At 35.5% G+C, this 24,343-nt stretch overlaps 1 protein-coding gene across 2 annotated transcripts in view; it reads right to left on the reverse strand.

Annotated features, from left to right (window-relative positions):
- ZFPM2 (zinc finger protein, FOG family member 2) overlaps positions 1 to 24,343 on the reverse strand; it is a 306,116-nt gene that overhangs the window by 227,667 nt on the left and 54,106 nt on the right. The window contains exons 2-3 of one of the 2 annotated variants that reach the window (XM_018077606.2): positions 17,547 to 17,705; positions 2,454 to 2,555 (exon numbers count right to left, since the gene is read on the reverse strand). In XM_018077606.2, coding sequence (XP_017933095.1) covers positions 2,454 to 2,555; positions 17,547 to 17,705 — 261 coding nt within the window. The remainder of the gene's footprint in view (positions 1 to 2,453; positions 2,556 to 17,546; positions 17,706 to 24,343) is intronic. The other variant, XM_018077612.2, reaches the window with a different exon arrangement.

Consider the following 24,343-nt stretch of genomic DNA (forward strand, 5'->3'; position numbering starts at 1 on the left):
AGTGAAGGTCATAAAACTCAGTGATCTGAAAGACTACTTCAGTAGAAACTCTTAACTTTAGATTTTTCTTCATAAAAACATTCTAATTACAAAGACTTGGGAATGCATGCGAACCACTTAACAATGCAAATTTTCAAACAAAATAAAACTAATTAATGCCAGAAGCTTAACTTTGACTCATCCGCATGTAAGTTATTGCTAATGGATAACCCACAGAACTTCAGTTCCTGGCAAGCAGTGGCTCTGAAAATCACAATATGTTCCCTTAGCACTAAAAAAAGACACAAAATATTAAAATAACAAAACAGCTCTACTATTTATATAAATTCTTGAGTTGTCACAGTTCACATTATCAGTTGACAGCAACTTGTATCATGCAGAACACAGTCAGTGGAGATGGTAAGGAGACCAGAGACAGCTCAGATAACAAAGAATGTATCATCATCTGCTCTTTGAGGTAAAGCTCCTACTGCCAGTTGAAAAATTTGCTGAAGCAAAATTTTCAATGGTTCTTTTTGTGTTGTGCTAAAATATGTTCCAAAATAAGCAAAATATTTCATGCTTTGCTTTTTTTCTTTTCAAAGAACTGAAAGACATCATCTTTGTACTGCATGGTTGAAAATGATCTTCTGTTGATCACTTCTTTTTCCATATGAATAAATAACCAACTAAATTTCATATATGATGGAGAGTATGGGATGTGGTATGTATCCATTCCTTTACTCACATGTTTAAATACCCTTGTAGAGAATGACTGGTTTTGGTCACCAGGTTTCAAAAGTCAAAAGGAATTTTTCCACATTCAGCTTTGATTTCCATCTTATCACATGTCAAAGCTATGAATAAATATTACAAGATGTACACACATCCTAGTGTTAAACTGGTTTTTTTCCCAACAAAATAAAAAAAATCTCATTTTACTCCGTAGTGTGATAAAAGAACTCAGAAACTTCTGTATAAGGTAGCTCATATAAAAAGCAGTGACAGCCCATAAAAAGCATATTCAACTATAATTAAATACACTAAAACAAAAAATGCAACAACAAATTACAAATTTCAGATAGAGTTTATTTATAACAAAATTAAAAACAAGTCATGTGGAGAATACTGACAGCCTTTAAATCTACTATGAAGCTGGAAAAGGCCATTCTGCTGCATCCAAATACATATTTTGCATTATTTTAAATGTACGGTAGTGTATTATAATAGTAAATCTTGTTTTCATATAGCACCATAGTGCTTTATATAGAATATCAACTTCTTTGTGTATTATCATTAAAAATATTTAATTAGATATACTATGTCTTCTTTTTTGTTTGCATTGTATTTTTCAGCTACTGGTTTCAGAAAATTAGCATTAGTTTAGTTCTTCTCTTCCTGAAGAGCATACATTAATTTGTAAAATCAAGCAAGGATGAAAATGTGATGGAAATATAGGTATTTTTCTAATGAAATATTATTATTGCATTATAAATTATTGATGAAGTGCTTCTGGAACTATTTTCTGATATGCTCATTCTTTTTAGGGAAAATTTCCATAAGACATATTGCTAGACCATGTTTGGCTTTAGATGTACATTTTCTAACAGTACTATTAGACTATGGTTAATATAATGGATTTTTAAGGCCTATTTCCAAGTCCATACCCATAAACACATTGTGTTGAATTCAACTGCAGAATTGCCTAATTGAGAAATACAACTTACCCCTGTGCCTTAGGTATTTTTACGGTACAGTTGAGGTTTTACATTCTTATATTGAACAGATACTTGAAATATTGCAATGTTATCATTACATCTTATATCTTAGCAATGTTATGCTTGCACCACCTTCACTTATACAGTAGAAGTACTTCACTTATACGCTGAAGTACTGTTTTTATGTGAAGTTCTAATACTTAATTGAAGTTGCAACCTGAATTTCTCTTTCCATGAAATCAATGACCAGGTGTGCTAAATGATTTCTATCAGGTTAAAACAGGTAAAAAAAAGTCCCTGACAATGTCAGTAGATACCATACCTATTTGGTAAGCTCAGTACACTGCTAAATATTGGCACAAAGGTTGAGAAGAGACCCAGGTGTTTGCTAGTCTTCTGGCATCAGAAAACAGAGCAGAAAAGCTTCTCCCTTAATTCAACCATGGAAGTAAGAACTTACCGATAAATTTTGATCCCAAAATTCTAAGCAGCAAGAACATCTTTCTTTACATCAAGTAGGTACACAAGGCATTTTATGTTGAACAATTTACAAAATGGTTTAACCAAAACCATTTTTTTACTCAAGAAATTCATCTTAGTACTTACCTGTCAATATCCTGGAGTCCAAAGAATCATAAAAGAAATAGTTCATTAAAAATCACTGCAAAGCATAACTATCTACTAAAACAATAAAAATGGCAAATATTGGAATCTAGTTTAAGAAATTTCTCTTGGCTTTCCGTTGTTTTTCCCTACCTGGCCCATCCCAATCTTCAGTCTCCACAGCAAGCTGCCCTGGTTTCTCTGACCTTGCATCGCCATCAGATTCTGCTGCCTCCTGGATGCCTTCTTCATTACCTGAAAAAACCATCAAAGAAATACAGTATTGACATATTTCAACAGTAACTTTTAAGCAGAGCTCCTACAATATCCAAACAATGCTTACATGCCTAAGTGAAAAGATATGCACGTTTATTATAAACAGAGGGGAATAAAAATACTGGGCACGTAAACATCTGTCAGTTCTCAGGGATTCAAGCCCTGAATATTCAGTTCTTTCAGTTCCACAGAGAGAAAAATCTGGGAAAACAGTGTTTACTCCATATGCTTAAAAAACAGAATCACAACTTGCACCTAATTCTGTAAACCAAAGCACAAAAAGTCATTAAGTTTGCATGCACAAATGAGAAAAAGAAATCAGCTTGTTTCCTCTCAGGAACATATGCTTTCAGTTATGAGTTTTCTTGAATTGACACCTAAATGTTTCTTAGGCATTTGCAGCCTAATGACACTCAGAACAAAAGTATGGTCCACTAAACATTCTGGTTTTACACACTAATGGAAAGCTAATCTGTGGTATTTCAGCATTTAAGGAATTTTTCCTTAAAGTCATAATGCAGCATAAAATCCCTACAACAGTTTTCTCCCTATCAAGCTTTATTTAAAGAAATGTAACATTTCTTATGAATTTTAGAATTTTCATCATCCAGAAATACCTGAAAGTGTCTGTCTGCCTTCAGTTACTACCCAGTACAAGTTTATATACAGGATACACAGAAAATTACCATAAGGTTAAATTTTTAGAGATAACAATTTTAAGGCTCCTTGTTGAAACTGCAGTTCTTCCAGGTAAACAAATATTCTAGGCAAAGTCTGTGCAAAAATACTTTGAAATAACCACCACAAAAAATTACATTGAAGATGAGGTGTTTATGTATTAACAGAAAATAATCTGGCTACAGTAATGTTAAGTGACATCTCTAAGAGCTTATCCAGGTCGCTGTTTTACTGCATTTGTATTTTTTTTCAAGACTAATCTATCTAAGAAACTATTGCATAGGAATACACTAAGATAAATGGAAAAAAAATCAAATCTACACAACTACATCAGTCAAATAGGACTGAATTATGGTTTGAAGCAAACTTTTTATAAAATGGTGTCCCATGGAAAAGTGACAGGACTAAAAAACAAATATGGTGTACTTTAGAATCTGAAAAATCAGACTGTTTATTTAACAAACAAGAAGGAGCAAAAAGCACATCAGTTAAGCAGTAACTTGTAATTGTTTCCCCACTCATGATAACAAAAGCTGTAATTAGCAACATAGGTAAAGAAATGTGATTAAAACAAACCATGCCAGATTCTCATATGTTATCACTGGAGCTATATTTATACCAGATAAGATTGTGACCCAGAGTTTTCAAGTACATGATTATATACAAACATTATAAAGTATTAACTTCATGTGCACATGTAATGGCTTGTATTAAACATTCTTCCTTGCATTCATAAAACAAACAGTTTTTCAAATCTGAAGTATACAAGCCTGATAAACTACTTCTCACACAAACACAATACTATATTCACTCCAGACTTCGATTACAAAAATATAGTTCAGTACATCTGTAGTGCTAAAAACACAGTCCAGTATATTCAGAGGCACTTTCGGTGTCTAAAATAAAACTTGAATACAAAACCTATATCTAGTATAGGTTTTTTTGTGTTAAATACACTGTATAATTGTGCCCAAACATTTGAAGTTCACATGCTTCAGTTCAATCTGAAGCTACCTTTCAGAAGACAGTCCTAAATACTCCCAGGCTGAAAAAGCCATCAAGTTCTTGCTAAGCAGTTTTAGCAATTATTTGTTTTTAACCAACTAGCCTATTTTGAATTAGCATTTGTACAGTTACTTTGTAGTGATCAAACAGAGCTCTGCTTTCTTTGGGTGGACTGAAGAACCTATTGGATATTTTTACCTTCCTATTTCTGCCTTCATAGCTACTTAAAGCTACAACAAATTTAATGAGAGATACACAGGAAAGTTTTTCAAAGTTCAAACCTGGTAAGATCAACTCCAGTTTCCTTGAAAATGTTGGAAAGTGCTTCACAGCAAGGGCAGTTCTTGTTTTTTAACTCAAGCTGTATAACCACCACAGAAAGGTCTTCAAATGTTCTTTGCAAAGAACTTTTATACTAAAGGAAATATTTTTCTTCCACTGTAAATAATAGTTATATAGACTAAATCAGAACAACAACAACAACAAAATTCAGAAATAATTCTTTTAGATAGAGTCCGATCATGGAAATTTTAGCTCCAAAATATTAAAAGTTTTTTCAGGTTATAATATATGCCAACCTGGTGTTAACCTGTAAATTTGAGCATTCTTCCAATCAATGTAACCAACCAGAATATCAAACAAATTAAACTATAGAATTAAAAGAGAAGAAAATTAAGTAAAAGACTGGGATGAAAAGCAAAAGGACAAAACCACAGCTAAGGTACACAAACTATAGCACACAGTAATTAAATATTTGGGAGATGAGGAAAGATCTGAAAATATACGTTAGCAGATAACTTTTCATTAACTTGCTTCTTCAGTGTTTCATGAAATACGGAGTTACATATTTTTCATAATCAAGTTTTCATGAATTAATGCATGTCTTGTGCAAATAGAGTAGATAAAATGTGTAGAATTTACATTAAGGAAAACTTTGCTTTGCATCTAGAAGTATTCTTAATTATTTTTATTGATGTTTTCTATTGTTTACCAACTGCCAAGTGCATGCATTACACACCTGAAATACCACCACACTGATTTCTCCTGTTCCCCCCTACTACTCCAATCTGCCTGTGAAACCAACAAATGGCACATTACTGTTGATTTCAGAATCCTCGTGAGGGGAAGAAGAGGGGCAGGCATTGATCTCTTCTCTGTGGTGATCAGTGACAGGACCTGAGGGAATGGCCTAAAGTTGTGTCAGGGGAGGTTTAGGCTGGATATTAGGAAAAGGTTCTTCAACCAGAGGGTGGATGGGCCCTGGAACAGGCTCCCAGGGAAATGGTCACAGCACCAAGCCTGACAGAGTTCAAGAAGGCATTTGGATGATATTCTCAGGCACATGATGTGACTCTTCGTCCTGTGCTGGGCCAGGAGTCAGAGCTGATGATCCTAGAGGGTCTCTTCCAACTCAGTATATTCTGAGATTCTGTGAAGTCTATCCCAGGCTCAGTTGAGCATCAAGGTCAGACTGAAATGGGCAACCAAGACAATCCATTTGGTGTTGGAGACACTGCAACTTTAAAAAGCCAAAAGGAAGCTTAGCAGAAGAGCTGGTAACAAAACACAGCTGTCAAGATTTTTTTTTCTTCTCTTTCCCCTTACTTAATGCTATTTTAGCAGCTAACATTTGTTTTGCACAAAGGAGTTTATTTCCTTACAGAATTTATTTTCTTTCCATTGTTTACTCTTTTTGTTCAGCCACTGACTACTTTTCAGTCTCAAAAAGACTATTTTTTTATATTTATTTTAGAACTGATTATATTTTTCTTCAATTTACTGGTGTAGACACTTAATTGGATTCAGGAAATGAATTATTTCTTTCTTCCAAGTCCAATCAAGTGCTTTTTGCCTTATATATACTACCAACTTTGCTACTAACCTGTTGATTCCTTTTAATCTCATTGTTTTGTTCTTCCCATGCTTTTTTCTTTACTTAGCTGCTCAATTACATTTTAAGTTAAAGGAGAAATAACTTTTTACCATCAACACCAAAGAGTGGTATAAAAGTATCAGCAATGATAAATACTCTAGAATGAAGCAAAACCTGGTTTCTGTTTTTCCTTGTAGCAGTGAAGATTGGTAAGTGAATTCTGTCATTTAAAAGAACATCGCTGCATGAAAAAAAGGCTCTTAGGAGCAAGGTTATATAATATCATAGGTTATGTTTAGTCATGAGTCAAGTAAGTCTACTGGAATTTCAGCTACGTCTCTATATTTGGTATTAAACTTAGGGTAGAACTCATCACCTCTAACCTTAGATGCCTGAAAGTTAAGCTAGTCCAGACTACTTATGTAGATGCTCCTATAGACAGGGAAGAAAGAAACCTCCAGAGTGACTCATCCTATTCTAGGATGCCTGAGATATGAGACCCCTCTTGGTGACTGAGCGAGCTGAAATGAATCATCCTCTTAAACACACAGCTTAGACCAGGAAACTATCTTTAGTCAGCTAAAGTTGGGTGAAACAAATCTCTGACTTATGCTGAAGTGCTGAATACACAAAATACTGCTTAACTAAGAGGAAAAAAATCTCATTCAAACAACTTCAATACTGCAATGTGGATAGAATTTTCATGTTGGCTTTACTATCTCTTACCAGCATTGACTGTTTCTGTTGCTCTTCAAAAACAAATCAAATTTTTTAATTTGGTTTTTAATACCCTGGTGTTTATCCAATAGAGAATTCGCTGTAATTCAAGGTGGTAAAGTTGGTCAAGAAATCTGAAGACTGCAAAAGAGACATATCACCAGAAACATGAGAGGGAGAACTCCAACATCTCTGACAACACTGACAAGTAGGAAAAGAGAGACTTGAATATTAACAAGTAATTTCACTTTAATCTTTTTAACAAATTAAAGACTTCCCAATTTGTACTTAATCAGCTTGTGCCACAAGTAGTTGCAGTATTTTAAAGAAGCACATGGGTTAGCAGTTCTTCTCAACCCTGCTGTTTTAATCCATGTTGTTCCTATCAGTATTAAGCTCTTACAGAAAGTCCTGTACAATATAACTATTGAACTTTCTTGACTAAGAATGTTATAGCAGCTGTTAGGCACTCTATAATGTATTTTGCAATCAGCTAAATCAACAAAGTATTTTTAACAATGAATAGTTCAGAATTGACAGATCTACTTTCTTGTTCATAACTGCTTATCACAGCATAGATATCATATATGTTTGCCAGTTGCTTCCTATAGTTAGGATACCTTCACAGAAGCCACTCACAAAAGATAAGGTCAAAAAACAGATGAAAAATGTACAAGCTTCATACACTCATGGTTTTATCATCAGACAAAATAACTTTGGGTGAAGGACTGTACCAGTCACAAACAGCATACAGCAGCTTCTATTAGAGTGAGAGAACATTATAAGTTTGAAATCCCGTTTGTGTTCCTTCTTCTTGGCAGCATAAATGTAAACTGAAATTGTTAACATCCTCATACAGCTGTTCAGAGCGAAACATCACTTCCCAATTATAATAAATCAATTCAGAAATAAACTGTTGCAAAGCCTGCAGCATTCTGTACTGCCAAAAGAGAAAACAGACATGATGCACAGACTTGGGGAGTCACTCACTGTTGACTTTCATTTGGTGAGAACATAACCTTATGTGTGCTAACCGGCCGGTGCGACTGGCTGGGAATGGGCAGGCTTTCTGGGGATAGAGGGGAAGTGGCCCTCTCCTTTCTGCCACAGTCTACAGTGGCAGTAATTCTAGATCCAACCAAAGAAGGATTCTGAGACTGTACATACAAACTAGATGCTAGAGCTTCAGAAACTATACATCAGCGATCAAAAATTGTCCTTTGTTATTTGCTTTATCCCACTGTCTGTGACCAGTAACACAGCTTACACCCACTGATAATTCTACTCTTGAATCCTAAGAAACATGCTGTAAACTGAGAATTATTGCCAGGAACCTCTCTTCAGAAGCCATACTCAGTAACTTTGAAACAAATCACATATAACTTCAAATACAAATACTTATTTAATGCAGTGTAACTTACTTTTAGCAGCATACTCTATTCTTAAGAACACCAGTGACATGTAACAGACCTTAACTACCCTTCTTGTGGATTACCTCTTTTAAAGAATTCTGTGTATATATTTAACTCCAATTGTAATGGCACTGTAAGTTTTCAGCAGATATAAAACCTTCTGGGTATAAAATAATGCAAAAAAATTTTTTTAAATAAGCTCTTGGTATGGTAATAGAACTGCGAGAATAAATACAAAATAAATTGTGTGAAATGTTTCTTCACTTTGCCACATTTGGCAACTGGTGTGGGGACAAGGTAAACAACTACAGTGGGTACAGCAAATGGGTTTACTCTACAAACCTTGAAAGGACAGAGAGACAAGGAGACAGAGAAACAGAGGGAGAAATCTGGTGCCATCACTACTAGACTGTTACCACTTCATCTGATGTATATCAGAAATAATTTCAGTGAGGCCCATAAAAATCAACTGAGATACCCTACTTTACAGTAAATACAGAAAGTATGAGCAAAATCTGGCCTTCAGCTGATTGATTTGCTAACGTACCTGAAAGAAATCAGCACTTGTACAAGTTAATCTACTGCATTTTATTTCAGATTATATTAATCACCTCAATACTTTGCTTCTTTGCAAGCAATTATTGTTTTCTGTCATGCTGATTAACAATCATAATTTCTCCTGGGATAAACCTCATTTGAAATAACTGTTGCCCTAAGCAGTCTTAGAATTATTTATCCCACAAATGTCAGAAACAATGCATTATCTCTTACCCTAACTTTTAGGATAGATCTACGAATACCCATGTGTTGGCGAGTACCTACATAGTGCAAGCTGTTAGCTCTTCAAAATAGTGCTACAAAACTATTTTAGTTCTTATTAAAATTACCACTCTGTTTCACAAAATGACACTTTGACACATTACATTTCAGCACAGTGATCATGTTAAAAAGCAGTGTCAATTATTTCTAACCATTTCAGCTAGAGCACTTTTCTCCCAGCACGTTCATCTAGACTGAGTCTGGCCTTCCTCTTTCTCTAAATGTTTGATATATTCTCATTAGCACCACTGTTTGCTTTTGAAGTTCTTTCAAGACAAGGATCATTCATTCAAATGTATTTCCTGCAGAAGAACAGTGAAACTGTTCTCTAAATTGTATGCCAGACTTCCTTTTTATTAATTAGTTATATATATATATAAAATCTCATCAGTTTGAGGGAGCAACTCTAGTGACATCAGTGTTACAAATGAGCATCATTCAGATATACTGGCTACCCAAGAGTTTCTACTGATTTAAAGGAAAAAAAAAGAAAAAAAGTCTTGCATCTTTTCAACCTTTCCCTATTAAAACTTCAAATAGAAGAACACTATTAGATATATTCGAGTTCCAACCTGAGGTTCAAACTCCATAGCTCTAGGCACTTGATTACAAAAGCAGCAGAAGCACATTTTAAAATATATTTGCATGCCACAAACAAAGCTATTGCTTAGTACGATTTTCAAAAATTATTTCAATGGAAATTGACAATCCATGAGATTCTAAACCACCTGCAGTGGAACAGAGAGACTACTTCAGAGAAACTCTAACAAGTTTCAGACTCTAACTTTGAAGGCTCTTCTAGCAAGTTCATGTTTCAGCTTAATTATATAAAAATTCTGTTCCTTCCCTATTGCAGAAATATTTCGTCTCTTATGAAAATTCTTTGTCCTACCAAGAAAACCTCATTTTACAATGTGCAGCTGAATTCGTTATCATATACAAATCCAGTTTTCATGTGATTTCCACACACATAACGAGCAGTAACAGATATTTTTTGCTACACAGTGAAATTTTAATGTACCTTGTTGTAAACTATTGGATGTTTTTATTTGAAATAATCAACCCTTCAGATGCCTCAATATCAAAAACAGTGAATTCCCTATCATTACAAGTATGTTTCCATATACATGTTGTATTACACATGGTTTCAAAACCAGTCTAGACTTCTGTTAGTCAAACCCAAGGAAAAGACTTTTCAGTTATAAATAAATGCTTCTTTTTCTCTACCCAGCAGCAGAATCTACCCAGCAATAATATTTGTCTTATTGATATTTGTCCAGTGATGTCATAAATGTGGCTTTTGCTTGACTTTTACTGATCCTTTGAACGTTAACTTAGTGTAAATATACCCACACTGACCCATACAATATACAACCTGTGAGCAAATCTGCTTTTTGGACATGAGTTGGCAAGAATTTTTTCCTCAGTGTCTCAGAAATCTTCAAAAGTATTCAGAATTTTTGGTGTGAGGGACACCAGAGGACAAAAAAGGCAAAATGGACCTTCATTTTAAGTAAAATTAGAAACAGATGTACAGTACACACGAAATAAGAATATCTGGTGAAATTTGTCATTTGTGCATTTCATATTTTAAAGAAGATTACCATTATTAATTTGCAATTCATATTCTGTCAAATTTGAGCTCAAATTTAAGTCAATCCAAGTTCAAGTTTTGTGACTTTCTAGAAAGGGGACATTACACTACTTGTTGTAATCAAATAATCCCTCCATGAATTCTATCCCTAGCTGTGATAGAATTCAGAATTTCATTGTTCTGAAAATGTGCTGACTGAAAAGGCTGGAGTTGCTTTGATAAACTGCTTAAAGTTGAGTAAGCTGTTTAAGTGTTTCTCTCACTTTTTAATTCTGCACAGTTAAAATAATGTTTTCTATTTGGATCTATGTATTTATTTATTTAAACATAGCTTTCTAGTTTCTTTTGAGATATAGTTTTCTGCTTGATGACCAATTATTTAATGTCTTGAATAAAAAAAAGCTTTGCTTTTTTAACTTGTCAAATTTTTATCCAACTAAAGCTGATATTATACCAACATGGATTTTAGTTGGCCTGAAAATGTGGCCTGAGAGGTTTAAATATGGGTTAGCAGTAAACAGAAAATTGTGTAGAATAGACAGTCTTGTATTTTTTATTCTGGCAGCCTTTCCATGCTGTCTAATGAATGGTGAAAAAAAAATAAATAAGGAAATCACTCCAACCTTTTCAGATATCCCCTTTCCCTTCTAGCAAGAAAACAGGTGGTCCTCTGAGGTCCAGTAACAGGAAAGAATGAGAAAGCACGAGAGGTAAAGCACAAGGTAAATGCTGATGATCAGAAGAAAAAGGTCTCCCTTTCATCCTGCTAGGATCCAATCTAATTCTGACTTAGCACCATTCAAAGTCTATTATCAGAGAAGCTCATTCATTTCTTTGTCCATATTCACCACCTGACAAACAGTATGGAAGATGCACAGAATTCAGTTGTTTCAGCTGAACAGGATACAGATAAACATATGAGAATGCTCACTCTGGGGAACATGAGAATCCAAGTGTCACAAACATGCACACAAGTCAGTAAGAGGTAACTATTGTGTTTTTGGACCGAGTCACATTGTGAGTTCTCATGTATATTCTAGTTATCCGAGGAGATGAAAATGCATCACACACATACATGCCTTCTTCTGTGTCTGATTACCAAAAATAATTAACGTATCCTTCATTTAGTCAGAAAGCCTACATGAAGAAAATGCAATGAATTAAAATAAATATAAAAAACTTAAAGGAATATGAGCTCCAGGAGAACAGAAGTATTGCCAGGGAAAGATAATGTCAGGCAAAGGGAGGGAGTGTGTCTGGTGCCAAGCAAAGCCGAGGGCTGTGCAATCACCTCTATCAGTGCTCTATCAGTGTCTACACTCCAGCCAAATCCAGAGAAAACAAGGAGTCAAAGATTCAGGTCAATAAGCTTATAGGCGATTTGCACAAACAGCTCCTGCAGCAAGGTAAAAAACAAAGTCATATTGGTTTTTCTTTTTTATTCCTTCTCTTTGAACTCCTTGGTCCAAACACACCCTGGAAATGTCAGTGTTATATGCAAGAATTTAAAGAGCTGAGCTTCTTAATCCCGTTAAGAAATAAGAACAAAGTTGCCTGTAAAGATCTCCTTATTGAGTTCAAAGTGATTATGGTATAGCTGCCATGTACTGATCCTACCTCCACTTGCTATAGCAAAAGAGTTAGAAATTTGTCATGAAATCCATTACTGAAAAGGAAAGAAACATTATTGATTAAGAGGTTTCTGGCTATAAAAAGGAACAACAACAACAACAAAAAAAGGCAAGCAAAAAAAAAAAAAGCATAAATCTACTTTTTGATCCAGAAACAGAAAATAGCAAGCATATTGTTAGTCATTACATGTCTAACATGAAAGAAGCAAAGAATATTTACACAGATGCACACAGCCATACACACAGACACAAAGTCATACTCCAGAGGAAAAAGGGACACAGAGAAATCATTTTCAGGGTGTTAAGAGTTTGGCTGGTATTATAGATGATAGCATGATAGCTTTGCACATGAAGTATGAAGGGAAAGATTAATACACAGACGAACTTAGCTTTGTATATGCTTTCTTATATGAGGAATCACACTGCAGCTGTTTCCCTGAATCTCAAGCCTGGCTGCACAATCAGGTCACATGGTTTAACATAAAAAATTCTAGTCCTAAGCTGCTTTGGCAGGCTAGTGACAAAATACTGTACATGAGCAGAAAACTTGGTTCAGGTTCTGAGCTCATCGCCTCGTGCCCAAGCAGAATACAAGAATACAGAAGCAGGTATGCACCCAATATGCAGGCCATAAATTCCTGGAGTCCTCTTCTTGCTGACTTAAAACTGTATATGAGTTTTAGACTGCACTGGATTCCCCTTATCCCCCTCTTCACTCACAAATAAACATAACCAATGTATCAGGAACTGCAACCACATATCAACTGGCTACAGACATACATCACTACAGGCATACCTAGCATTCATGCTATGGATTCTAAAAGCACTGCATCATGAAACAATCAGTCTCCATCCCACCTCATGTATCCCCCGTATCTTCCTACATCACCAACTGAAGAACAGTTGGTATTGGGAAGCAAAAGCTGCTTGCTTTCCAATCAGTTAGTGTTTCCAACCAGTAGTGTTAAGGCCACTGAATCTCCTTCCACTGAGGGCTGGTGCCAACGCTGTCTCATGATGAAATACATGGAAAGCCTACAGGAGGATCAAGAGCAACAGCCATGCTATAAGCAAAGAACAGGAGAATCTGACAAAATTGTCCTGGGAAGCATGGCAGCAAGAAATGGACGCGCCTTCTCTCTCTAATTATCAGATATGTATGCTCCTTCATTTGCCTCTTTCTCCTGGCAAAAGTCCCCCATTTTCTCTCTTCATTATAGACCTCCTCTACTTTCTTCTGCCTCTTTCCTTCTCTGAACACAGCTATTTAACTATCTACTAATTTCAAGTGATCTCTTTCATTGCTCAAGATAACTTTTCCTTTGAAAGTTAATCCCTCATTGAACACATCTCCTAGGAACTATAATTTGTTTAGCCAGTTGCCACCCCTATGAATTAGCCATGGCTCCTACTCTCCTTGCTCTTTACAGAGAGGAAAAGGTGTCACCACCATACGGCAAACAGACCAGAGTACTTTTTTATTTTTCCTGAGGGTATCTAGGTACGATGACAGCAATCAGTGACTACAAAACCAAAGATAAACTACTTCACATCTCAGATGAGCTTGATTTAGTACTTTGCTTTTCATCCCATCACCTTCAGCTTGGCCTTTGCATTGTTCTGTCATTCGTGCCCCCTCCTTCTATCTGCCCTTCTGAAATTATTAGCCCTATCATGCCTCCAGCTCACTTCTTCTCTTGTCTCTGTTAGCATTACTTCGTTTTCTTATTCCAACCTATAACAGACAAAATTTAATCTGTATGTACTATCTCCTAGCTTCCAAAGTAGGTTTTCAGCCATCTAGTCTATCACTTCTCTGCATGGAAGACAGGCTACTTTCTCCTTATTCAGAATGTTTAAATACTGGCATTTATCTAATAAATCTTCTAGATCTGAATTTAATCTAAATTAATCTTAATCTGATACAGACTCTGATTCCAGATACTCACTATCTGGACATTAAAAAAAAAAATCAGTAAGGGAGATTTCAGGCTTTGTGTGAACAGCATCATCAGATACTCTCTTTATTGGCAGTACATCAGTTTGTAGTAACTAAGCATAAACAGCAGATTTCAAAGGCGGTTTTCAAACTGAAAAAATGTAATGCACTATCACCAAGGCTACCTTCTAGCAAATTTTTTGTTTCTACTCCAAAGATACAGACCAGTGCAACTTTGTAGTACAAGAACACTATGACTGTGTTGTTATTATTGCTACTTCCAAAATATTCCTTTTCCCCTAATCTCACTGTCAAAATTGCAAATAAATCAAATTTAAGTTCCATCTATTATGAGGTTCTTCTTCATCCAAAAGGTTAAAAAAAAATAGAGCTGGAAGCTTAAAACAATCCTTGGCAAATAGTAGGTCAGTAATTTCCATTCTAGTTTGGAATATTTATATGCCTTAAAATTCTTCACTTCTTCACATTTGAGTGTAAAGGAGGACTACATAGGAATGCAGCAAAGTTAATTGTGGATTTGTGGTGTGGCAGAAGTGTGGAAGAGGAGAAATTTTCCAGATTCCTTGTTGCAAAAGCCATTAATGAGCAAAAGGAGAAGAGAAAAGTAATAGCCAAAAGTCAAAATTCTGAAACCTGAGAACAGTTGTAAAATGACATGTAGCTCAATCAATGTGATTAATTTGCTTCACACTTTGCCAAGGCTTTCGCCTCCACTTTCTAATTCTGGCAACTATTCTGCTGAATCTATCTCACAAACCCAAATTAATAAGGTGGGAATGACAAGTATGGCTTTATAAAGGTTAGCTGTTTGCAATTTAGAGAGTAAGAGACTGCTCTCTGCTTATAATACAATCAGGCACAGTTTGACAGGAAAATCTCTTCAGTCAAAAAGCCAAAGTTACCAAGTTGTGAACCTGTACGTCCTCTACTTTCATTCCTCTGAAAGAATCGTGAGTTCAGTAAATTTTTGCCTTCTGTACCTAGTCTGGATAGTTAAAAGCCTCTGGTTTTAGGTGATAATTGAATTTATATAGCTGGCTAAGTACAAAAAGGATACCATGGATGGAGCCTCACAAACAGCTCCTCCCCAACAGCTGTGCCACTTGTTCCCCATGCCTCTTGATTCTTGTAGGAAGCCCCACTACTCATTTGTCCTCTTTTTCTGAGTCAGCTGGGAAGAAACCCCAGGGGAGGGAAAGAGGACAGATAATACCTATATCTAAGAAAATACCTTTACTTTCTAGAACCTATAATGGAAAACATAGGTGACCTCATGGTAATGACACTTAAGATGTATCCCTGAAGAAGCAGGACACTCAACAGAAGCTGAGACATTAATAAAAACCAGCACACCTCTACTCTCTCCCATTCCATCCTTTTCCAGGGATATTCTCAACTTGCTCCAAAGTGGGACTTTCTATCACACTGCCTCTGCTGGAGGTAGATTAGCGGTTTTATGTGCCCCTTGATCCTTAGAAATTTCCTTTTCAACTTTTCTTCTGTAGCAGTTGCACTGGAGAGGCTTAAGATTCTTTTCTAACTACAGCACACTTGGAAAAAGGACTGCTGAGAAGTCAGAAGGCATTCAGCTTGAAGAATCAGCAGATGTTCTTAATAAAACATATAATAATCAAGATTCAGATTTAAGTGTATTCCCCTTTGATTCCTGATCTTCTTTAGTACAATGGCCTGGATTCGGTGCTTTCCCTGAAAGATGTGTGTATTAAAGGAAAGATCCAAGATAACTTGAAATTCAACATGAATTTGCAATATTGATTGCTATTAAAAACAAAAATCGCATTTTTTTCTTTATTTCACCCAAAAACATAGTGCTTTCCATTGGTGGGCCCTGGAAATGTAGTGAGAAGTACAGAGAAGTAACTAAATCAAACCGATATGGTATGAACTGACAGTAGTGTATAGTCTTCCACTGCTGACAGAAGGAATTCAAGAGACGCCAATATAACAATTATGCACATGGTGGTTTAAATATTTATTTATTAATGCCAAGAGTAGGACCAGTACTTTTTTCCAGCTAAGGAAAGTGGTGTCTGAAAGGCATGTGAACAAGTGAACATGAAGTAATTGTAATACTTGTTCACATCACAGTTATAACAGTATTAAATTCTCTGTTTGTAAAGCATTTCTGTCCATAATCTGTTCTCTCCTCACAGTAAGATTTGTAGCAACTGAACTCTAAACTATTGATTAGACTGTTTTGACCTCTTAGGTTGACTTACTAAGTATCAAGAACCTGTAGCAGAGAACAAAATTATTTTGTTGAAAGTATGTAAGCTACATAGAGGACATGTAGAAAACACATCGTCATGCCTTCCCCACTGATGACTGAAGACTCTGTAGAAAGAACTAATATTCTGCAGTCAGAACACTTGACTCTTCCAATAGATTTATTCGACTTTGTCCAAAACAGATGAAAATAATACAAAACCAGAAGCATATCAAGCTATCATGAAAAAACATATGTCAATATCTGGGAAAGAACAGAAAGAGAAATCATCAATATCCAAATGCCTGAGGGATTAGTGGACTAACAGAAGAACACCACCACCACAACTCCAGCTATTTGATAGGCATCCTTACCTGCAGAAGACAAACAACAAAGTAATCAAGTGGAAATCTGACAGGAAGAAGGTTAATTCAATGCTTGAAATAACAGCACACAGCAGTGAGTTTTTCCTGTCAGCCGCAAGCACAACCTTGCAGACTGAACACTGGGTAAGAATGAATTGGTGTGACTTATGCTAAAATACCTCTATCTTCAATAATTTGCAAGTAACAAATGCACCAAAAAGGTATCTGCAACTTCAAAAGTTATCCTTTCACAAATCACTAGTTTTCTACATACATAATAAATTCTATAATAAGCTCTATTTTAATCCTAGAATCTACAGACACAATCTGTTTTTCTAGCAATGTTTCCTAGGCAGAGCACTGTTCCTAAGCAATGAACAGACATGCTGCATTGCTAGCTTCGGATCTGCTGATAATTGACTTCTGAGGCCTGTTCTCTACAGTTAAATATGGAGAAAATAACACTTGGAGGAAAACGTTAAAGGCAAGACAATTCACATCCCTGAAAAGCGTCTTTCAACACACTTAAATATTTACCTCTTACCAGACTTAACTCTATGAGTGACTCTTTTCCCCATTAAGGTACTATATTAATAGGGTTTTTTGTAGATTATAAACCAAAAAATCTTTTTGACCAGTTGGACACAGTTTGGCCAGTATTCTCTCGAGAGGTTGGCTACAATGATTACCTTTATTACAAAAGAATTCCACTTCTTCACAGCTCAGATTTTCAGGCTCAAACTCTGCAGAAAAGCTTTCCTCCAATGGAAAGTCTTCTTTCGAGATAGTATCATTTTCCTCAGACAGGCACTCTTCTTCTTCATCCTCAGTGGCATCTTCAAGGGGCCCTTTAAAAAGAACCAGGAACACTGTGGCAAAACCATCTAAAAGGACAACGTGAAATAAAACCTTAGTGAACTTATAACTGGAGTTCTTTAGCTAGGTTTTCCTTCCACGGCAGTGTTCAGCATTTATTAGAATTGGACGAATAACATTTTATGGAAATTGAAATTGAAAGTGACTTTTCCTGATGACTTCAAACCAGAATATGCAAAATGTCATTAATAATATGTATTAATAATACTCACACATAGGGGGGTTTCATTATTCATTGGGCTCTAGTACTAAAACACAGACAGTTTTAAGAGCGGAAATCAAAGCTATATTTGCAAAACCACATAAACAGTGAAGAGCCTTCTCTTGTTTGTTAGTGATTGTTTTTGATGCTGAATTACACTACTTAAAATGTTCCTTTTACAGGCTTTGTTAATCAAATTAAAAATACTGACAACAGTGAATTACTACAAAGGTATTAAGAGCACAAACTTCAGTTTATTCTGCTTTTGCTTCAAGCAGCCCCCCGATGGTATCTGTAATCATTTATTTGCCAGACTCTTTAGCGGACTCCCAGCCAATGGACAGGACTCAGACAGACTATCCACTCATTTCACAGAGGGCAAACAAATGTTGTGGTAAACTACCAGCCAAGGGCTACAGAAACATAAACCAGTTACAGATGCAGGGTATGAGTTTGAATTTGAAAGGGCAGCCTGAGGTCTTTGACTTTTCTTCTAATTACCTAGACATAGTATTGCTACAGATCCTCTCAAAGAGCCAGTGCCAGACAGACATATAACACAAAACACCCTGGTTACTGATTGGAATGTACTCAAAAATTAAAATTTCTTCTTTCTTATACACACACACTTCAAAATCATTGGTTAATAGTAACTATTTGCTAAAGACATCTCTTGTGCAGGGTGTAGAATTTTACCCTAGATTTAAATAGAGATTTGAAATAACTGAACATGTTTTAATTTAACTAAGATTTTATTAAATGTCAGTATGTTTCAAAATCCATCTTAAGACTGGATTTCAAAGGAGAGATTTCATTATACATGGTTGAGGCTTGAAAAAATTACATATTTCACTCTCCAATGAAAGCACAGCCTCATTTATAATTGACTGAGTATTTCTTCTTCAAAATGAAAGCAAGCTAGCTAATGAAAAAAAATGTGATTTTTATTTATATGATAGTTTTACAATATTAAATACACTATTCCTATATAATCTATCATGCTGAGATACAATACATAAATGATTGTGTTGTGTTCAATGAAAAGGAAGGAATAAATTTTTAAAGAAATCAAATATTGACTACAGTCTAATTTTATGTAATTTATTACAAACCAGTGACTACCTACATTTATTAAAACAGCAAAATTCACTTTAGGCTAGGTTGTGTAATTCTTGCTTCAGAGGAATATGATGGTTACTTTTTATTGAAATTGATTGAGATTCCCAGCTGGGATTCCATAAATTAATATAGCTTACTATCTTTCATGGAAATATGACTCTCTGTGCCAGCTGAGAATCTGACCAAATGAACCCACTTTTGTGGTCACACACTCGCCAACACTAGCTGTCATTCAACAATATAGCTCCTAAAGTAAGGGGCTATTATTATGGCTGAAGAAATAAAGATTCTCACTATCAAAGTATCCATTACTGTTAATTGCACCTTCCAGCCACGCTGGGAAAAAATCCAGCAACTGCATATGCACAGGGAACAGAGAGTGGCTATCGCACTGTACGGGAGAGAGAACAAAGCACACGCTGGAGCAGTGCGCTGCAGCTGAACATGGGCAGCCCAGGCACCTCACGTGTGTCCAGGTTCATGGCAGAAATGAAAGCACAAGGGGTTCTGCACAAATTACCAGAAATACTGTTAAGATTTCACAGTATTATTATAATGTGACATTGTCTGTAGAGTCATTTATTGGTGGGCTCTCCTAGTAACATTTGGATAAATAAACTAGGAAGGAAAAGCACAATGAAACAAATAATATGGTATTTTAGGGAAATGTAAATTTTTGCCACATATAAAGATGGATAAGTACCATATTTTGCATCATTTCAAATGAAGCTATATGCCTTTAACAAATTTTCCAAATATTTTAAATTTGGGGGAAAAATTTAAACTTCAGCCAACATTTCAGTGAAAGTCGATTTCCTGTTGCATGACTGGTTCTTTGTCATTTGACTTTTTCAATGTGTCTTGCAAAATACAGCAAAAGCAATTTATCTGCAAGTAATCCAATTGGCATGTGTACATGACATTTAGGTCTGTTTCTAGATGTTAACCAGTTTATTTCATCAGGTCACCAGTAAGCAATCAGTAAGCTAACCATCACTGTATGTTAATTAGGAAAAGAACAGAAATACAGTTGGTATGCTTTCATTTGCAGCACTCATGGAAACACACCTTATGATTTACGTTGACACCCTTTCCAAGAAGGCAGAAGAAATACAATGCACATGCCAAATCCACAGAGCCAGTTCAAACTCCTGTCATTCTTTGGCTTGGGACTTTATTTTTTAAATGAGTTTCAGACTGAAAAAATCTTGACTAATGTCACTGCAGATCCATCCTATGTATGAACAGGCATGTAACATTTCCTAAAGTTACCTGTCCAAGCATTTGCAAGCAGAAACGTAAATGCTGTCACATCCAAAGGAGATCAGAGGTATACATCCATCTACAGTGGGCTTTGCCTTGTGTGTGCCAGCCCGAACACAAACCCCAGTGCTGTTTATCCAGGAGTGCACACGTGGGCACACATCAGAGCTTTACATAACACCTCACCTCAGGGGCTGACATCAGAGGTTGCGCTTCAAACACCAGCATGACTTTTGTTGAAACTGAAGGATCTGTGCATAAATTATTTCTCTAGGTTTCAGACAGCTGCTGCATTGTCTAATTCACCCAAATAGAACTTGATCCTTGGGACAAATTCTGTCTTATGCACGTTGAGCCGTCTTTCATTTTTTAAATGTTCAAATACATTCAGCTCATACCGAGAGCTATAAACTGATAACTTTAACTAAAGAGTAAGGCATTGTTCAACCTGAGTAAGACCAACCCAGGTGAATAAGGTCAGAATTAAGTACTTCTCAGTTGTTCGTTTCATGGGAACTCAAAATCAATGCCTAATTTCTGTGGCCATTTTTAATTATCACTCAAACACACAGTGGGTTAAAGAAAATAGTAAAATCCAAAGCCACTAACTAGGAAGTATAAATAGATTAAATTCCCTATTCTTGACTAGTTCATATAATTACTTGCACATAAACAGACAATTAAAAAAAATAAATTTTCAGAATCTCAAAATAAAGATTACGTGGAACTACATATTCTTGACAAATGCAAACACATAAACTATGCATGCTTATATTTGCCTAATTTGGTTAGGTGCTTCCAAAAACCTCTTACTGGTAAGAGGTAAATCAAGTAAGAGCTAAATCAAGTCAGCTAGAGAACTAAGAATTTATCTGGTTCAAAAAGTTTCAAAAAAGTTTCAAAGTTTACTAGCTCCTCTATCTAGTGAACAATCTGCACAAAAGCTATGCAACTTCTTCCTTGATTTAAAATACTTAAAAATACAGAGTATATAGACAAAAATAAATAAGTCTTTAAAAAGAAGAGAGTTTCTTTCAACTGTTTTCTCTGATAATGCTTTTTTTCCCACAGTTGTTATTATGTTGATATATTACCTTCAACAGTCAGAATACAGGTTAATCAGTTACTTTAGTACCACACTTTTCTTTCTGCATTTATTTTAAATTGTTGATTTAATTTAATAGTATTACACCCATTACTTATACTAATCATGTTATTAAGTACCTGTGGCACAAAATGTACTACGTCTGCTTTTATTTCAGCTGGACCAGAGTTAAGGTTCTATCCCGTTCTGATGAAAAATCCTTTTCAATAACTGCTGATTAAGTGTGACTGTACAACGACCACAATGACATAGCAATGCAAATCCAAAAATTTCTACTACTGAAATTCATTTGTCACATTCCCAGAGCAGCAACATAAGTGATCTGACAGTAAACAGCTCTGACATATGACTAGACTCTTCAGTAATTAAAACAGTAAAATTTCACACTTAAGCAGTTAAGGAATTTAGATGAATAGTTAATTGCAGAGATAGGCTAGATGTTTGTCTTCTCATTTCAGCAATTCTTCTCCTATTAGCAGTTTGTAAAAGCATGTGATGTAATCTAAGGAGAGTTGAAATGCTTCAGATCCATGACAAACAGTTAAGAATTTCCAATCACACCAGGTAAAATCTCTATTCCCGATCTTAAATAAGGGTACTGAAGGCAAATTAAGACTCCTTTGATTCATTCTGAATTTTGCATGAAGCCCTGAAAAAACTAGTTCCTTTATAAAACAAGCAAATACTTGTACAAAACAGATTTTGAGGGGCTGAGTAATTTACTAACTCGCTTGGTACTTGCTTCAATACACAAATATTTATTGATATAAACACAGATCTCAAATTTTTTCGCAAATAGCACAGATAAACAAGAGGCAGTAAAAAACCAGTACAATTATTGACAGCAAAGATGGAGTCAATGTGGCAAAAATCTGTATGGCTTAGTGGACACCGTAGTCCACTTCAAAAAACTGCCACATATAATTTCATACAAATAACAGTATCTACTGAGGAGTGGCTGACGAGTGAGCTGCATGTGCCTTCATGGAGAAAATTACTTCTGATTGAGGCCACTTGCCAGCACAGTGTGGAGAAATTTGAACTGTGCTCCCTAATTTGTACTAGATTTACAGACACTCAAGGATGTATTTTTTAGCAGTATTAATGTATTAAATGCTAAATAAATATTCCTGAAATATCATATACTGTAACATAAATGCAGGTATATAGATGCAAGTACACAAAGATAGTTAGTTAAGTGACAATCTTTACACAGAGAGTAACAGATCCTACCTCAGCACTTGAAAAGACAGGCTACTTTAGCAAAACAAAACAAACACTGTAAGAATTTTAACAGAATGTAAAAGCGTGAGAATATACCACCAAAAAAGATTTGCATTAACTTAACAACAGATGCCTTTGTTACAATAAACACTCTGAACACAAATTTGAGCATTGGACCCCTTGAGTGCCTTAGTTCTGATACATCAATGCTTGACTCCAGTTTTATGGTACTATAACTGTAATGAAATAATTGAAATTCAATAACATTGAACTGAGTAAGTTCTGTAATAATTTCTCACAGTCAAATTCATCAGACTTCTCCCTAATGAAACCACTTAAACACACGCTCAAATTAAGCACCTGCTTATATGCTTTCCTGTCCAGTGTTTTGCACTTAAAATGAATGTATCCTATGGCAGGGAAGTATCATTGAAATAATTATCTCATGAAAATGTGAAGTGGTTAGTTTCCTCTCACCCACCAATATTCTCCTACATTCCCAGAGCAGCAGCATAAATCAGTGCTCTTAACAAATTAAGAATGCTTCAGAAAGCCCACAATGTTTGACAGTGAGTGGCTGGGGAGAGGTTAATGAGTATAATTAGAAGTAGTAGCATTAAATAGCAACAACTGTGATAAATCAGAGGCCTGAAATTCCTCGGATCTACATCAGACATTTTGCATGTTCTGTGGGATCCATTTGGTATTTTCTAAGAAAACATGCTGCCACACACAGATTATCCTTAGCTTATGGTAAGACCTAGGTATGTGATGCTTTCTGATTACAGAGGGAAAAGCTTCAGAAAAATCAATCCATTTGTCTCCTGCTTCAACAAGAACATTTTCTTCTAAGTACAAACAATTACATAAGAAAATTAGCTGTGAATTCTATTAATTCACATTGCTGGGAAGGTTTTTCCTAAAAATTCAGTCAGGAACACTAAAAATACAATAGAGGGCTCAATTTATCTAATTTTAAATATGGCAATGGCAGTGAAGACACTATACAGTAGTTCAGAGTTCTCTTCCTTTTGAGAAGTTTTCATACAAGACTTCCCAGAGACTTCCATTCCAGTTAACTCAAAGGAGTGGTTGTCTCCAATGACTTTGCTTTTACAAAAGCCTGGAGACAAGTTTAACAGTGATCTGAACAACCCCAACAGAAACAATCCAGCTTCTTCTTTTGAGGAAGAAATTTTTGCAAGACACTACCTAAAAATACTACCAAGTTCCTTGTTGAGAATCTGGATTTCTTGGGTTTCGTAAAATTTTTTAAAATGCCCCTGCTCAGATATTTCAGACCCTACATGTTCAACCATGGTCAAGATATGGACTGATATAATAAGGGAGATAAATATATCCTGTAGCAATCAGAATAAATTTTCAATTTCTGTCAAGGACAAGGACTGCCAGATACTGTGAAGACTAATCCTCAGATGATCCATACTCTCCTGAGAAGGAGAACTTCCAACTAGAAGTAACTAGATAAATCAGACAAATGGAAGTACACAAGTCTGCAGCTAATATCATATATGATAATAAAGGAAAATGGCAATAGAAATTCTTCTGTTGAACTAGTTGCTCCCCCAACAACCTGACACCATGTGTGTCCACGCTACTTTTCCCTTGTGACTTTTGGTTAATAGAGATCCAAATATTCAATTTTCATAGTAAAAAATATTGTCTCTCCCTCCTTT

Source organism: Manacus vitellinus, unplaced genomic scaffold (assembly GCF_001715985.3).
Source record: "Manacus vitellinus isolate BGI_N305 unplaced genomic scaffold, ASM171598v3 scaffold_1_pilon, whole genome shotgun sequence".
Classification (NCBI taxonomy): Eukaryota; Metazoa; Chordata; class Aves; order Passeriformes; family Pipridae; genus Manacus; species Manacus vitellinus.